The 17631-nt window shown below is 41.1% G+C and overlaps 1 protein-coding gene across 4 annotated transcripts in view; it reads right to left on the bottom strand.

Annotated features, from left to right (window-relative positions):
- The window catches only part of LOC126480991 (galectin-4-like), a 140486-nt gene that overhangs the window by 54903 nt on the left and 67952 nt on the right, over positions 1-17631 (bottom strand). For all 4 annotated transcript variants that reach the window (XM_050104434.1, XM_050104433.1, XM_050104430.1 and 1 more), the window contains exon 5: positions 4910-5242. In XM_050104434.1, the coding sequence (XP_049960391.1) occupies positions 4910-5242 (333 nt within the window). The remainder of the gene's footprint in view (positions 1-4909; positions 5243-17631) is intronic.

The raw sequence follows: 17631 nt of genomic DNA on the forward strand, positions 1-17631 counted from the left end.
AAGAAAGTAAATGGTAAACTAAAATGGATTACAACAGGAATAAAAATTTCTAGTGCCAGAAAGAGAGAGCTCCACAATGAGTTAAAATCAAACAGAAATCCACATTTTGTTACTTATGTCAAACAGTGTAAAGCTGTACTTAGGAGAGTTGCAGATGCAGCTAAAAAAATGGCAAATAATAAATTCATACGACAACACAGAAATAAGATAAAAGCAGTGTGGTCAGCTGTTCAGTCTGAATTAGGAGCCAAAGTAAAAATTCATGAGATTTTGAAAATTAGACATGAAAATGAAATTATAGTAAACCTAAACCCTGTTCAGATGTCAAGTTGTTTCAATGAATTCTTCCTAAATGTAGTAAGATCAGATGTGGATATGACATTCTATCACAGCATCACAAATTTGGAAAACGGCCAGAACACATCATTTAAACAATTTGAAAAAATCACCCAATGGGATGTGGAAAAGAAAATATTGCCTCTAAAAAACAAAACCTCACATGGGTGGGATGAAATAACCACATCTGTAATCAAGTGTGTGTATGATGTTATTTCTCAACCACTGTTAATTATTATAAATCAATCTTTTTAACATGGATGCTTTCCAAATGTATTTAAATATGCTGAGATCAAACCTCTATTCAAAAAATGATCAACAGAAGATATGGGGAATTACCACACCATCCCTCTTTTGCCGGTCTTCTCTAGAGTGTGTGAAAATATTGCAGCAAAACAAATTAATATATTTCTTACTGTAAATGACATAATTTTTAAAAACCAGTTTGGATTCCAACAGGGTAAAAGCACTTTGAATGCTATAAATGAGTTTATCCAAAAAATATGCTCCACATTAGATAAGGGTAGAAAGGTCACAGGAATATTCTATGATCTAACTAAAGCTTTCAATTCAGTGAACCATGCATTACTCCTCCACAAATTACAGATGTAAATAGTTTAGCTATTGCCTGTCAGATAGGAAACAAAGAGTAATTTTAACTCCAAATGGGGAAACTGTTTTCCAGCTTGAGGAATAATTGGTTCCAAGGAGTCCCACAAGGTTTGATATTGGGTACCTATCTGTTTCTTTTTTACATAAATGACCTACCACTTGCTATTGATGTTCATTCATTCTTATTTGCTGATGATACATCAGTTCTAATTGAAAATGAAATATCTAAAAGTATTCCAGAAAAAGCCAAATATACTTTAGAAAAACTCGTATCTTGGTTCCATCAAAATAGATTAAAACTAAATGTAACTAAAACCAAAATGATGCAATCTGAAGCTGAATCAGTAGACAGAACTGAAATAAAGATAACTTGCAATGATCAGGGTATCACAGAAGCAAACCATGTTAAGTTCTTAGGCCTAAATCTTGATAAAAAATTAAATTGGAAGGTACACATAGATTACTTAGCAAAGAAACTGAACAGCTTGGCATTTGCAATGTGTATTTTGTCAGGTGCCACAAACATGGATACCATAAAGATAGTTTATCACTGCTACTTTGAGTCAGTTATTCGTTATGGCATAATCTTCTGGGGAAATTCAGCAAATGTCACTGGGCTCCCAGTATTACAAAAGAAAGTAATTTGAAATGTGTGTTGCAAAAAACGGGAATCCTGTCAACCACTGTTAAAAAATTTAAAAATACTGTATATCCACTCAATTTACATATATGAGGTGGTGATGTTCTTATATAAAAATCAACATACACTAGACACTTTCCGTTTTGACCACAACTACAGCACTCACCACAGAAAAAATTTCAAACTTCCAACACATCTTTAAAAACTTTATGCCCAAATGACAGAGTATATGGGATTAAAAATTTTCAATAAAATAAAAGGCAGTAATATACTTAAGATGGAGCTTGGTTCACTGAGAAGATTGCTCTTTACTCTTCTGGTGGAAAAGTGTTATTATTCTGTTGAAGAATTCATTGAGGACAGCTTCACAGTATGAACACAGCGATTTCATTACGTGTATTATTTTATGTACTTGTGTAGCTGTAACTTAGAAATGTAAAATGTAATTTAAACTTCTGTATTTCTCTTACAAAAGTGAAAAAAGTTTCCTTTTTGTAAACCTTGACATGTCTCCTGTACATCAAATCAAATGCTTTGAAAATGGTACGTAATGAGATGAATAAATCACATATAACCACTGCCTCCAAATTTTACTGTTGGCACTACACACACTGGCAGATGACGTTCACCAGGCATCCGCCGTATCCACACTCTGCCATCAGATCGCAACATTGTGTACCGTGATTTGTCACTACACAAAACGTTTTTCCACTGTTCAATCGCCCAGTGTTTACGCTCCTTACACCAAGTGAGGCGTTGTTTGGCATTTACTGGCATTGTGTGGCTTATGAGCAGCCGCTCGACCATGAAATTCAAGTTTTCTCACCACCCGCCTAACTGTCATAGTACTTGCAGTGGATCCTGACACAGTTTGGAACTCCTGTGTGATGGTCTGGATAGATGTCTGCCTATTAGACATTACAACCCTCTTCAACTGTCGGCAGTCATTGTCGGTCAACAGACGAGGTGTGCCTGTATGCTTTTGTGCTGTACGTGTCCCTTCACATTTCCATTTCACTACCATATTGGATACAGTGGACGTGTGGAAGTTTAGCAGTGCGGAAATATCACATACAGACATATGACAAAAGTGACACCCAATCACTTGATCACGTTCAAAGTCTGTGAGTTCTGCAGAGCACCTCATTCTGCTCTCTCACAATGTCTAATGACTACTGAGGTCGCTGATATGGAGTATCTGGCAGTAGGTGGCAGCACAATTCACCTAATATGAAAAACGTATGTTTTTTGGGGTGTCCGGAAACATTTGGTCACATAGTGTATTACATCCATTAGAAATTGCCAAAATGCTACACTGGCAACATTTTCCATTAACTTATTATTAAGGGGGTTGTTTTCAATTCAGTGGTTACAATGGAATATTTAACGTTAACTAAATTTTCCACTAGTGACCAGCAGAACATGAAACAGTATTAATATTAAAAAGGAAAACACTTTGTAATGTTCTGAAAAATTATATTTATCTGATCACAAACCGACTTTCGGCTTCTCTGGCATCCTTCAGATGACACCTGAATGTTGCAAACAAAGATAAGCGAGAGGTGCAACTTACACAGATATTATCTGTACAGAAGATAGAAAAAGGGCAGAGTTTTTACAAAGGAATACTTTACATTTTTTGTCCTATACAAATAACTGCATTGACTGGGGGAGGAGAGTGCATAAACAAAATTTTTATGTGGAGGTAAATTTAAAAACAGATGGGGAATCAGATGAATTTAGTCTGAATATAACATACTACACTGGCATTCTGTGTCAAGTGTTTGTTGATTTCCTGTATTTCTACTAGGGTAAGTTACTGCTTTTTAAACAGAGTGTAAAACTTCACATTCTACTTTACATGATTGGTTTTCTGCTAAATGATTATCAGCAAAACTTGAAAATTTCTTCCATAATCTCAAGCTTCTCTCATGTTCACATAGCTTAACTGCCACAATTCTGCCTGACTGACAAATATAAACTTTTTCACGCTGCATGCAAGTGATTTTACATACCACTCTGAGCCAACGGTTGCAATTGAATAAAAATTCGGATATGCTATTGGTATTACCAAATGCAGGTCCGTAGTTGCGAGACTAACTTTTTTGTGTGGCTGTCTGAAACAATGTCAATATACGGGATTTTGCATGAGGTTTTCTTTGCTACTGCTGGAAGCAATATGTTCGATGGTCTGCAGTTCTGTTTGAAAGGCTGGGTCACTCTATCTCTCTCTCACACACACACAATTTTGCTTTTATGAGAGAGAGAGAGAGAGAGAGAGAGAGAGAGAGAGAGAGAGAGAGATTGATTTTGTTCTAACATCAGCAGTATACCATGTCTGTGAAAAAGTTTACAGGCAAACAATGGAACAGTTTCAGAACTCAAGGATTTAGCAGCAAAAAATGCGATATACAGGGTGTAACAAAAAGATAACATTAAGGACAAATTGCTAATAAGTGAAAGAAGAAAATGTGCTACATGGAGATGGTTCTGGAAATGCTTTATCTCCATGTTAGAGCACAGTATCTACATTTCTCCATAGTACAACAATCATGGGAAACACACAGGACGAGAATGTACCAGCATCCTGCATGAAACACTTCTTTATGTGAAATGTATAAACTGCCCAAGGTTAACATCAATAAAGACTCCAAACGGCTGATGCGTTGAATCCCGGGTATGCTAAAGTATTACTGGAGTATGGCACAAGAATTTAGAGCCTTCCAGAATATGAGCACAAAGACACTTCAGTATCCAACACCAGGATTTGTTACATGGTAGATTTAAATAGAAATAAAAGTTTAGTGAGTTTAGTTCCTTAGAATGTGGAGACAAAATCTTCCTATCCCCTGGCAATGAATGTAAGATTTACAATTTACCCAGACATAATAAAGATGGCAATTTTGCTTTTATGAAATGATCAAAGTTTCACATGATACGCTAGTATATATTCTGTTTCTACAGATTTCTTAGGAATAATGTACTATAAAAAGTAGTAGAAAATGATTTTTCATTTGAATTAACATTTTCTTGTTTTATTTAAGTCAAGTCAGGTGTTCTACATTTTGACAGTTTGACCACAGTTGATATATCAGTTTTTGCATTATTATTATTATTATTATTATTATTACTGTGCTTTTCTTTGACAAGTGAAACCCAGTATACTTTTCCCAATTCCTTGTCTCTATGAAATCCTGCAAATATATGTGCTATCATAAACAAAATACACACACACACACACACACACACACACACAAAACATAGAAACACGAAACACAAAACAGTCTGGTAAATGACATTACAAAAACAAATAAGCCTTACCGAATATCCAGGTGGTGGTGGTGGGCAGCCTGGTGGAGGAGGGGCATAGCCAGGGGGGGGACCAGGATATGCGGGTGGTTGTGGCAGATGGCCAGGAGGAGCGACATACCCGGGGTAGCCTGGATGACCACTGTGCCCGGGGTAGGGTGGTGGTGGGCCGCCACCTGGTGGTGGGATCACGAAGCCTGGGGTCAATGGAGCACCTGCCGAGATGCTGCCACCCTCCCACTGTATCAGGCTGAGCTGGACGTCCTGGTGGATTTGTAGGTGGGTAACTCTCTCATACGGTGTGCGGTGTATGTACTCTGTGAAATGTACACCATTCACTGCAATCTGAAAACACAATAAAAACCATTAAGAAATTGAATAGAGATGTATACGAAGGCTGTTCAATAAATAGTGCCCCACAAATTTTTCTTAGAACGTAATCATATTGTTAACAGTTTCTTTTACATGTACTATTTTTCTACACAATCTACATCAGGTTTTATGGCTTCACACCAGCTTTGAGTAAGTTGACATCACATGTGTAGGCACACTGTTGCTGTTCATCACTCAGTGAGGACAAACTCTGTTGCTGATCACCATCATCAGCACAGGAACATGTAGCAAGTATGACCTGACGCTGTCCTCACTGGGGTCCATAATTTGAGTCTGCATGATCCATGGGGGAGAGGGAGGAAGAGGGGGAAGTGCGGGTAAGAGGGAGGGGAGTGGGCAGAGGAAACAGAGGGAGGGGGAGTGGGCAGAGGGGACAGAGGGAGGGGGAGAGGGCAGAGGGGACAGAGGGAGGGAGAGTGGGCAGAGGAAACAGAGGGAGGGAGAGTGGGCAGAGGGGACAGAGGGAGGGGGAGAGGGCAGAGGAAACAGAGGGAGGGAGAGTGGACAGAGCGGGGAGAGTGGGGGCAGAGCGGGGAGAGTGGGGGCAGAGCGGGGAGAGTGGGGGCAGAGGGGGGAGAGTGGGGGCAGAGGGGGGAGAGTGGGGGCAGAGGGGGGAGAGTGGGGGCAGAGGGGGGAGAGTGGGGGCAGAGGGGGGAGAGTGGGGGCAGAGGGGGGAGAGTGGGGGCAGAGGGGGGAGAGTGGGGGCAGAGGGGGGAGAGTGGGGGCAGAGGGGGGAGAGTGGGGGCAGAGGGGGGAGAGTGGGGGCAGAGGGGGGAGAGTGGGGGCAGAGGGGGGAGAGTGGGGGCAGAGGGGGGAGAGTGGGGGCAGAGGGGGGAGAGTGGGGGCAGAGGGGGGAGAGTGGGGGCAGAGGGGGGAGAGTGGGGGCAGAGGGGGGAGAGTGGGGGCAGAGGGGGGAGAGTGGGGGCAGAGGGGGGAGAGTGGGGGCAGAGGGGGGAGAGTGGGGGCAGAGGGGGGAGAGTGGGGGGAGAGCGGGGGGAGAGGGGGGAGAGCGGGGGGAGAGGGGAGCAGGGGGAGATTGGGGGGGAGAGGGGGGGAGGGTGTTTGGATCACTTCACCAGTGATGTACTTTGGTATGTAATAAATGATTATATGTTAAAGCTATTTTCATGATGGATATCTGTCTCCACCTGGTACCAACTCACTACACCTCTGCAACCATGCCTAGCATGGTGGACTGCAGGCTTTCCTGAACACTAGCTACTCACCTCTATCAACCACCATGGAATATTCATCTCTGACTTCTACATCTACATACACACTTTGCAAGCCACAGTATGGTGTGTGGCAAAGGGTACCCTGTATGACTACTACTAATGTTGTTTCCTGTTCCATTCAAGCAAAGGAAAAATGACTGTGTATATGACTTCATATGAGCTCTAAGCTCTCTAGTCTTTTTCTTCGTGGTCCTTACATGAAATGTGCATAGGCGGCAGTAGAATCATTCTACAGTCGGCCTCAAATACTGGTTCTCTAAATTTTCTTAACAGTGCTCCTCAAAAAGAACATCAAATTCACTCTACTGTGTTCTGCAGTCAGCCTCAAATATTGGTTTTCTAAATTTTCTTAATAGTGCTCCCCAAAAAGAATGTCACCCTCCCTCTAGTGATTATCAATTGAGTTCCCAAAGCACCTCCATAATACTTGCGTGTTGCTCAGACCAACAATGGGTCACACAACATCCTATATGAGGTCTCCTTTACAGATGGAACACACTTTCCCAAAAGTCTCCCAAAAAACTAAAGTCGAGCATTCAGCATCCCTACTACAATCCCTACATGCTCATTCTATTTCATATGCTTTGCAACGTTATGCCTAGATATTTAATTGATGTGACTGTGCCAAGCAGCAGACTATTAATTCTGTAGCCTAACATTATGGGTTTATTCTTCCTATTTATTTGCATTAACTTATATTTTTCTACAAATGGTGTCAGGAGTGTTCCTGCGATGGATAACTGCGTAAAGGATAACATCAGCGGCCACAACTTGCATCATCAAGAACATGGTAGAATGAGTGTGGAAACTTTTCAAATGGTTCAAATGGCTCTGAGCACTATGGGACTTAACATCTGAGGTCATCAGTCCCCTAGAACTTCGAACTACTTAAACCTAATGAACCTAAGGACATCACACACATCCATGCCAGAGGCAGGATTCGAACCTGTGACCGTAGTGGTCGCGCGGTTCCAGACTGAAGCACCTAGAACCGCTCGGCCACACTATCCAGTGCGGAAACTTTTCTGCTTATTTTTTGCAATGGAGAATCAGTCAGTCTCCTACCATATATGCGATTGTGCAGTGTGCGGAATTTGGCTCAGATGACGATCTGAAGGTATATACAATGAATTTCGAAAGGAATGTATATTAATTTGTGGCAGTTGGTATAGGCAGTGTGGTTCATTATGAGCAGGGGTATGGCTCACTGTTTTTAAGCATGTAAAGTATTAACCATGAGGATCCACTTAGGCAGAGAAATTAAATCACAGCGAGATGAAGGTGTGTTACGATATCGTTACTTTTAAGCGCCCTCTACTCATCCTATTTTGTTCCCCAGCTGGTTTTTTTTTTTTTTTTTTGTTTTGGATAGAGGCCCCACTACGTCCGAGTCTGAGAGACAGTGTGTTACTGTGCAAGAAGCAACTGTATCTTCGGTGAGCAAGTAGCTCCGTTAAGAGCAGGTAAAAACGGAAGTAAATAAATAGTAGTTGCTGCAAGAGAGGATAGAACCTCAACTAGTTTTACCCTGCTCGTTAGACTCAGCTGCCGCTAAAAAGAAACACAATAGCTCTCGATTCTTTTGTGAAGTGCTAAGAGGCAGAATGAGTCAGTAGAAAGTTTTGCAATTAGAATAAGAAAGAGTAATGCCAATACAGTGACATAGTGAATTAAGTTATTTGGCAGAGAATGGAGGAAAGAGTGTTGGGTACTTTCCTATAGGGACAGGTACCCGATATGTCAAGAAGGATATGTGCAGAAACCCCTAAGGATTGTTAGCTGCCAACTGGGACTACAACTGTGAATGTGTTGTCCTGGCCAGACAAACAACTGAAAATACTTCAGGCCCAGAACCTAACTGACCTCAACACCACCTTGGAACCTGACCTCCTCCGTTCAGTGGATGGATAAATATCAACTCAAAAATGATGCATTATGGTGGAGGAGATGCTCCAGCACTTGGCAGCAACACTATAATGGTCAACATAGCAGAATTATAATGATGAGTGTCTCAGTGTCAGGTACCACTGTGGTTCCAACTCTGCTCTGTGCACCCTGTATCTATTTTAGTTGAAAACTGCCCACCCACCTGAGCTCCCAGTGCATCAATTGCTAGTTGACTGGATCAACCTTAGAAAGTAGAGGTTAGTAAGTAAACAGTCAATGAACATTGTGCTTCAACTTTAAGAAGAATCAAAATGTATTGTACATGTATGGCAAACCAGGAGATGTGCTGTCAAGACCTTTTCCAGAGATGTAGATGGTATGATGTGGTGGACCAGATCTTACCACAGCTCTGCTTCTCCCAGCAGAACTTGGACAAGGAAAAAATGAATTCTCAGGCTTTTCCCGGATTTCCCGATTGAAAATACACTTTCTCCCAGGTGAAAATACACTTTTTCCATGTTAAGTAACAGTATACTTTTCCTCGGCACTGTAAAACTTATAAATCCTGCCAGTAAAATTTTTAAGAACAACATAAATGTCAGATCTTCTGGACTCAAACACTCTGTGATTTGAGGAATTCGTCGTACATTCTCACACACAGTTCATCTTGAGTAAAAGTAAATTTACTTTGAAAGTAACGCTTTTCAAGCCACCATCCACATTATTTTCTCACGACCTGTTAGAAATAGGTTCGTTTCAGCCATGTCCAGAGAACAAGCGTCACCGTGCTTGCGCAGTTACGATGATGCAGGAAGCTCGTATGTTCGCATGTGTACAGCATTAAAAGATCTTACATTATGTCATAAAAGAAACAAGACATTAGAGGATACTCCAAGAGCACGGGAATTTTGTGAACTATACTAAAAGGCATAGTTCGTCTTAAAGTGCACATTCGTATGTAAATTTTCTTGGAGCACCAGTACTGTATTATCTCATGTTTGGTTCTTTATTATGCATAATGCCATGCATGCTAGAAGATGAAAATGTGCACTCGAAATGCAGCAAACAGTTGAAACTAGCTAATAGTGTGGAATTAAACACTCCTTTTCAAATAAATTGGCTGGCTCAGCGGAAAAGTTATTAAAGCCAAATTTCTTTAGCAAATCGATAAAAATAACTTCATTGTTCTCCAAGGCGATTAATGCTTGACTGTCAGAAACGGGACATAAAATCTGAAACTAATAACGTATTTTAGCCTTCCGTAATTATGGAAATGTATTTTAACAGACTTGATACCTCCCGGCCACAGAAATCCATTTCGTTTTCATTTGACGTAAGAGCAATAAACGAAGAGGAAACAGCAAAATCACTTAACATAAATACGGCTCAAGTGGAGACTACCCACCTCCCCACTACCTCATGAAAGTTCATCAAATGTTTTGCTACACGAAAAAATGAAATGTTGTCTCAAACTGAAAAAGCTGTTAATACAAACAGTACCCAAGACTGGTATGGTTTCTTGATCTGATTACGTGTATTTTGTCACTGTGTGCTAGATAAAATGAATTAGGAATGTGTAATATTACAGAAGTTTTAACACACACCAAATAAACGAGCCTGTTTTGGAACAAATGGTCATTTTTATGGGACAACAGAACATTACTTACGAAGTACAAATATCAAATGCCAATTAGGCCTACCACAAGCAAAAAGCTTTATGTTAGGCAAAAGTTTCACATTTCATTCATACACTCCAACTTCTGAAGCATGAGATCGAAAAGTAGTAGTACGAAATTTTTATATAAATTTGGAATCGTCATATTCTTCTATAATTCGTGTGATGTCCCCGTTTCTTCTCCTTCCTCATTCTAACGAACAACCTTCTCATCACTAATTCTAAACACTATTCCTGCAGTGTCCAAATTCATTCTCCGATTAACTTCATTAACCCTGCCACGATCACCGGTTTAGTTATCCAGTGTTTATGCTCCGGTTAGGCATTATTACATGTTTGTACAACGCATTTTCCGCGCTCCTCCCAGAATAGAACTTAAGCACCTGCTAGCTGGGGACTGTACACCTGGCCCTTACTAGTGTAGCAGTCTGGCTAAAAACTTTGTCTACATTTCATTTTCTTGGATACACTGAGAAGATACCACGTAATCTTTCTTACCTGTTGTTCCTGTTAGTCATTTATTTCCATTCTCGCAGTTTGAATCTATGACTTTTGCTAGTAATTATAACAATGTTGATCATTCGCAGACCCAGACAACCACATAAACAGTAATTGGCATTGACCCATTCGGCTTTATTCTGCTCAGCTCGTATAGCCCAGTCGCCTTGTGTCTGCAGGAAAGTTTATTTCTAGATGCGATGGGAATTCCCTGGCAGAGACATCACGCACACTGTGCAAGCAATCAAAAATCAACTCATGATTCATTCAGAAATCAACTTATAATGTGTTACAAAAGGTTCAAAAACTAACAGGGATGCGTTCCGGGGCAGATACCCCGGTTTGCCTCTGCCCTTTAGAACCGAGCCTGTTGTGCATGTGTGACGCTGGTAGATTTGGCGTGCCAGCAATATTTTTCCGGGTGGCACCTGGCCACTTGCTGCTATTGCTTATACAGCTAATAGCCACATTTCTGTAGCCAGAAGTGGGAGAAGGTACTACACACAACGCCACTCAACTGCGCATGCGCCCGCTCGCAACTGCTCAAATGAATCCAATATAAACTGTTGTGACATCACTCTCATCAGAGGCAATTTGTTGTACTGAAGCATTGCATAGTCTTCCTAAAGCCTTTGACACATTTTGCTGTTGGCAGACGCTTGTGTGAGCACTGTGTTTTGTTGCTGTATATGGTGCATTTCCTTGCCAACTTAGTTTCATTTTTGTTTTTTTCTCTCTTTCATATTTTATTGCTGCAGTATTATTCTGCAGTAGCGAGATACAGTAATATCCTTTGTTACAGTATTGGTTCTTAGCAGTTAATGTTACAAAAATTTAACTGCAAACTAAAACAATGAAAAATTCCCAGAATTCTAAAAAATTCCAGAGTTTTTCCCGGTTTTCTCCTGAATGAAAAAATTCCCGAGTTTTTCCCGGATCTGCCGGGTCATATACACCCTGTATTATATGTAAATGCTGTTTTCATGATGGGATGTTGGGTTCCACCTGGTACCTTACCCGTCACACCTCTGCAACCATGCACAGAGTGATGAACTTCCAGCCTTCCTGACAACTAGCCATCCAGCTCCACCATCCATTATGGAGATCATTCACCCTCACCCTCTACAGCAGAAACTGTTCTTGCGTTTGTTCAGAGTCTTCACATATTAATGAATTAATAGTTGACCCTTTTGGCAACATATCCACAAGAATGCCACAATCACTGTCCTAAAAGACTGTCATCATGATTTTGCCAGCAGAGGGAGCTGCCTTGAATTTCTCCTGTTTTGGTGATTGTAAGTTGTGCCACACCAGTGACTGACTTTCCATTTTCGTCACCTGTAACAATCTGTAACACGAAAACCGTCTCTCTCTAGAAATCTGTTGCCTGCAATTGCAATCACTGGTTTCTACTGGCATGCAGTACGGTGTTAGTAGCAAAGCGTTATGTAGTGAACCATGGGAAGAGGTGGTCGTCGCTTAGTGCCAAATCCAGGTTGTATGGTGGATGATCAAACAACTCATATCCAAAACCCCTTAGGAGCTTTAGAGTATGATTGGCCATGTGTGGACATGCCTTGTCGAGGAGAAATGAAATTTTTGTACTAAGTTTTCACTGATACTTGTTTCGTATCGCCCACCTTGTTATTGTGAAAGTTCTGTAATTGTGAAATGACAATTTTCGTGAATTCTATCATTTATTTTCATCATCAGTTCGTCAACCACAAGGCTAAGCCTACCTCTGCCATTCTAATTGTGACATTTGTACAGTCATTTTTAAAATCAATGCACCACTGCCTCACTTGGATTTCACTCGTTATTCCTTTTCCATACGCATCACAATGGTCGCAATAAATTTCCAGTGGTTTGCAGTTTTTTGCCCTAAAAACCTAATCACAGAACGCACCTAACAACTGGTGTGAATTTCTATTGTAACGCACTTTTTAACGCATCACAGGAAGCAAAGTAGCAGGACAGAAACCACATGCTACTATCACTGGATATGTACTGAGTACAAAGATGGCTGCTGTACTCGCAATAGACCAAAACATCACGTTACTTTCTGCACAGTCCATGAGCCCTTGTACATTCTACACCAATATGGCACGTCTTCATGGGGACAGACTATTAGAATAGTCGAGGGGAGAGTTGTAGGAACACTAGTGATGCGTCTTACTAAAATAACCGAACATATCAGCTGTTGCCAAGCTATGACTCAAGAGTAATCACAAAATAAAATACGATAAGAAATGTATCATGGTACAAACACCAAGTTTCTGGAAAACCTTATTAAGGAGTCAATAGAGAAAGTAGTCAGGAAACCTAATAAAACAGGAAAGAGATTTCAACTGAAACAAGTCTTGGAGCCCAGCACTCAGTTTATTAAGGTCTCACTGGCAGCCACATCCACCAGAGTTGGGAAAATGCCAAGAGAATGTGTGTTTCATGGAATATCAGTGAGGGCTCTAAAAAAGGAAAGAGCATCAAAGGGCAGAGTGAGTATTAGTAGTCAAACTCACAATCAGCTGTCAATAGAGACATGAGATCCGTAATAGCTCACAGTCTTGTTAGGGTCCAGCCAACGACTAGACACAGCAGCACAATTCACAGCAACTGAAGCAGAGACCAGGTCAGTCATCAAAATATTGTGCATAAAAGGGAAACAACAATTCGGCTTAACACATTTAGTCAATCACAGTGAGAAAACCCGAAAGTTCATATCTCCTCAACTGTATTTTCATTGCTTTATAATCTGCTTAGGGTTCAGGCTTAGCCCATCCTTGGTAAATGTGGAAGAAGATAAGAATACAGAGAAACAATTATTCAGTTATGAAAAACTTGTCAACAACACTGATCTAAAACAAGATAAAAACATATTATCAAACCATTATGCTCGATGCAGTGGACTCATGTTTCCTGTCTGTACTTTTGACACCAGGACACTATCCTCCCGTGTTATGTTGGTAATATTTGTTGACCTGATGATGACTAAGATTGAAGCTAGTCAAAAATAATAATAATTATTAACAAAAAAGTTACTTACTTTCAATATTAACATTCTTTTCTGATAGTTAAAAACATAATATAAAGAGATATGATAAAGAGGGACATACAAATCATGTTACTCATATGTAGTTTGGATTATTTCACTACAGCACACTGGTCCAACAAGATGGATAAGGAAATAACACAAGCTGATGTAAGTACCATGGTTTGTAAGCCCTTTGTCTTAGGACTGTTTTTAAAATGTTTTAGATTAACATTACTGAGAAAGGTTTTTGAAGAACTGTGTCTCTGTAACCTTAACCTCTCACCAGTGTATCTGATGATAGGCAAAGCCCCAGTATTGATTGGGTAATAGTTTTATGTAAACACAGCAGGGAGGAGGTTCTTCAGCGACAAAATGTCTTCAATGAAATTTATGTAAGCTGCGGAACATTGCTCATCCAAAATGTTTAAAACCAGTGAACATGCTGTGGCAATCAAATGGAGCACTCTCATAAGAAAACCTGGCATTTCAAATGTTAGTATTATAGCTGTGTTAAGAATTCAATCAGTATAAAAGAAAATGAGAAATGTGTGAAAAATTCGAACAGAAGGAAGGGACTGTATAGCATTTAGGGAGAAGAGGTGCAAAATTGATGCAAATTCTGAAATGCACTTCATCAAAACACTTTTGTGCTAGCACCATACGACAATTTCCTAATCATCGAACTTATCATATTCAGAGAGGGGCTGAAGTTGAAAGCAGAGGTGTGCAATTGCCAATTAGTTCTTCAAATAGCACAACACGGTAAATTGTCCACAAGGCAGTGACAAGTAAGTGAGAGGATCACTGCAAGTTGTCACTGTCACAAAGATTGTAGTAAAGCCATGAGATTGGGAGAATAGGTCATTTTGTCAATAGCTGAAAAGGTGCATAAAAGTATTGAGGGGAGACAGATTGAGACAACAAAGAAGCTGGCAAAGCAGAATGCCCATACAGGATGAAGTGGTACTTCCGCATGGGCATTGGCACACAGTGAAATATTAATTTGGAAAACATGGGGGGAAGAGTTGTTGGATTAAGGCGAGCATCTCAAAGTGAGTGAGTGCCCTCCCAGGAGGTTCATAAATGTTACAAATGGTGATTTCTGGTGTCATTTGCACTCGCGCTGCTATTGCTTCCAACATGACACAGAATGGAATCTACTCACTGATGATTACCATGCAAACCAATGTGTAGACCTATTCAGATGCTCTCTCTGGATTAGTACAATTTCAACAGAATGCACAGTAAACTCAAAGAACTGGGCAGTAGTCATCAGTGAAATGTTTTTTTTGAAGAGCAACACAGATCATAGATCACGAGAAAATTAGTTGTTTAATTCTCGCAGGTGACAGTAATTTCCATTGCAGTTCCATTGGATCATCATGTCTGAATGTCCTGGTCAGGTGTGAAGGGGTCAAGAAGACAGGTCACACCCCAGGATCACTGTCGCCAATGGAGATGGAACAACATTACCAAACATCAGCTAGGATTCTGACAGGTGGAGGGGACCTGCTGCTTCCAGGGTGTCATAGGACCTTCCACCGAGATTTCTCCTCCTCCTACTACTTCTTCTATTTCACGACATTCATTGGTCAAGATTCTCGTGAAGTCTTATCTGTTATGAGTGTAGGAGTGTGAGAAGAGTGGGCAGTCCTGGGACCCACAATTATGGCTCCTTTTGCCACCGACTGACGTCAGGTGTCTGATTTGTGAACTTATAAGGAGACCATTATTGAGATGGAGCCCTGTCACTAGTAGATACTGAAGGAATAGGCTGCTTCTTTGGCTGTGTGGGGAATTGTTTCCAGAGCTGGTGCCGCAGGCACCACAAGTGAGAAAGGCCTATCAGCTCCACAATCACGTTTACTTGCATCACTATCAGATGTTGAAGTTGAGGGAGTAAATACACCAGGTACAGCCGACAACCTTGCCAAGGTAGTGGCAAAGGTTGATATTATTGAACTAGATAAGAACAATCACACTCTTTCCGAGCTTCAAAATACGAGAGGCGATCAATGACCTACAGTTCATGGATTGTGTGTTCTTTGAATAGTTTAACACACTTTGTGGGTTGGGGAGGGGTGATGTTTCCCACAACTGACACATACAGGTGGTAGCATGTATGGTGACCTTTCGTAAAGTGGTCTCCACAAATCAGGTTGTACATTCATTGGAAAGAATATACTTACAAGCATCACACTGGAGGTGGAAACTATGGCTTCACATCCTGGTACCACATGACATTGGCCTTCTCTGAAAGCAAATCCCTATTAAAAACAAGGATGAAAGTGCCAGTGTCTACCTTGTCTCTGGCAGTCCAATGTACACAACATGTGAAGTGGATACCTCACCTCTCCAATGTGTTCTCTTAATTCTTCGTCTATCCACGGCGTTATGTCCTGGTGGAAAATTAACCCTTGTACCACACTGAAATTCTTTTGGGGTCTGATGGCAACAGCTACATCACCAAGTTGTTTACAAGTGGGGTTAATGCCCGGGACTAGGTAGGATTTGCCAACTTAATTAAATTAGAGCTACTACTTAATTTGCTATGGATATGTAGTTTGCCAAATCTGTTTTCAATATTCCACACAAGAAACATTGGTTTGATAGAGAGAAAGGACCTCCATCTGTTCGGGTGCAAACCAGGACCTGAGGAGAAGTATTGCAAGTCCCTTGTTTCTTTTTCCCATCCCATGGCATACCTAAGGAGGAAAAGTTCCTTGGGTTGTAAGGACTGGCTCTGAGTTGCAGTCTGACTGAAGAGACTGTGGAGCCTTGCTGCCAGCAGCTGATAACTTTGGTCGTTTCATGATACCAAACATTCACCACCTACCGGTAATCTGAATGAGGGCTCTCGCCATGGCACCATAGTAAAGGCAACATGGCATGATGGCAGTGATTGGAATCCCAGTGTCCCCAAATGAACAGATATGTTCAGCCACCACACCAGGGTCCGACCTCCACTTTTTCAGAATCGTATACAGATTGCGAGGGCTGTGTGGGGAACGTGCCCATTACCTAGCATGGTAACCATTCCATGTTGAAGCTTGTTGGGTACCTGTACAGTGGTAGTCCTCTGACGATGCAGAGATCGCACTTTTGATGGCTAGTGAGACCCGAGATTCTCTCGGCATGTGCAGGCAGGTCACAACTAAAGCAACACTATTCAAATAACTTGTGGGAATGCTGTTGGGTGGCAACTGCCAAAATTTCGATAGGCACACTTCCTGTCATTTTCAATGTAAAACTGCTTTGTCCTGAGGGGGAGGGGGAGGGGGGTGGAGGGGGAGGGGATGGCACACAAGCAACTTTGACAATGGGCAGAATGTTATGGCCTGTTATCTGAGAACAAGTGTCTTGGAAATGATTAAGCTGGTTGGCTGTTTGCATGCTACCAAGCAACTTGTGCGCATCTGTGGAAAGCAGCTAAAGGACAGTGAAACCATGAGAAGGTGACAATTGTTGGACACCCAGGCCTCATCACAGAATATGGAGGTCAGTGTAGTAGTAAAGTTGGATAGGCAGCAACCTGTGGCTAAAACCAACAGAAGATGATGCTGGTGCAGGCACAAACATTTTGGAGTACATCCTTCAGCACACATTGGCGAATATGGGTTTCCACATTGGATGACCCTTACTTGTTCCCATGATGACCCAATGACACTGTCTATTTTGATTGCAGTGGGGGTGGGAATATCAATATTTGATTGTGGATCAATGGTCTTGATTCTTGAATCTTGTAAGTGCATTACCTTCCTGTTTAACAGATGTCATTGGTTCTGTGTTACGCCTTTTGAAGGTATCAATATCAGAATTCATTAGAGCACTTGATCAAGCATTAGGCGAAGAAATAATAGATCATATAGTTCTATATGGAGATGACTTGCTTATTCTATCTTGAACTTGGGAAGAGCATATTCACACTACTGAAAAAGTGTTTAAAAAGTTGTGGGAGATGAATATTATTGTTAATCTGGAATAGGCCAAATATGTCACCGGCAAATTAAAGTTC

The sequence above is a fragment of the Schistocerca serialis genome, chromosome 5, assembly GCF_023864345.2.
Source record: "Schistocerca serialis cubense isolate TAMUIC-IGC-003099 chromosome 5, iqSchSeri2.2, whole genome shotgun sequence".
Taxonomy (NCBI): Eukaryota; Metazoa; Arthropoda; class Insecta; order Orthoptera; family Acrididae; genus Schistocerca; species Schistocerca serialis.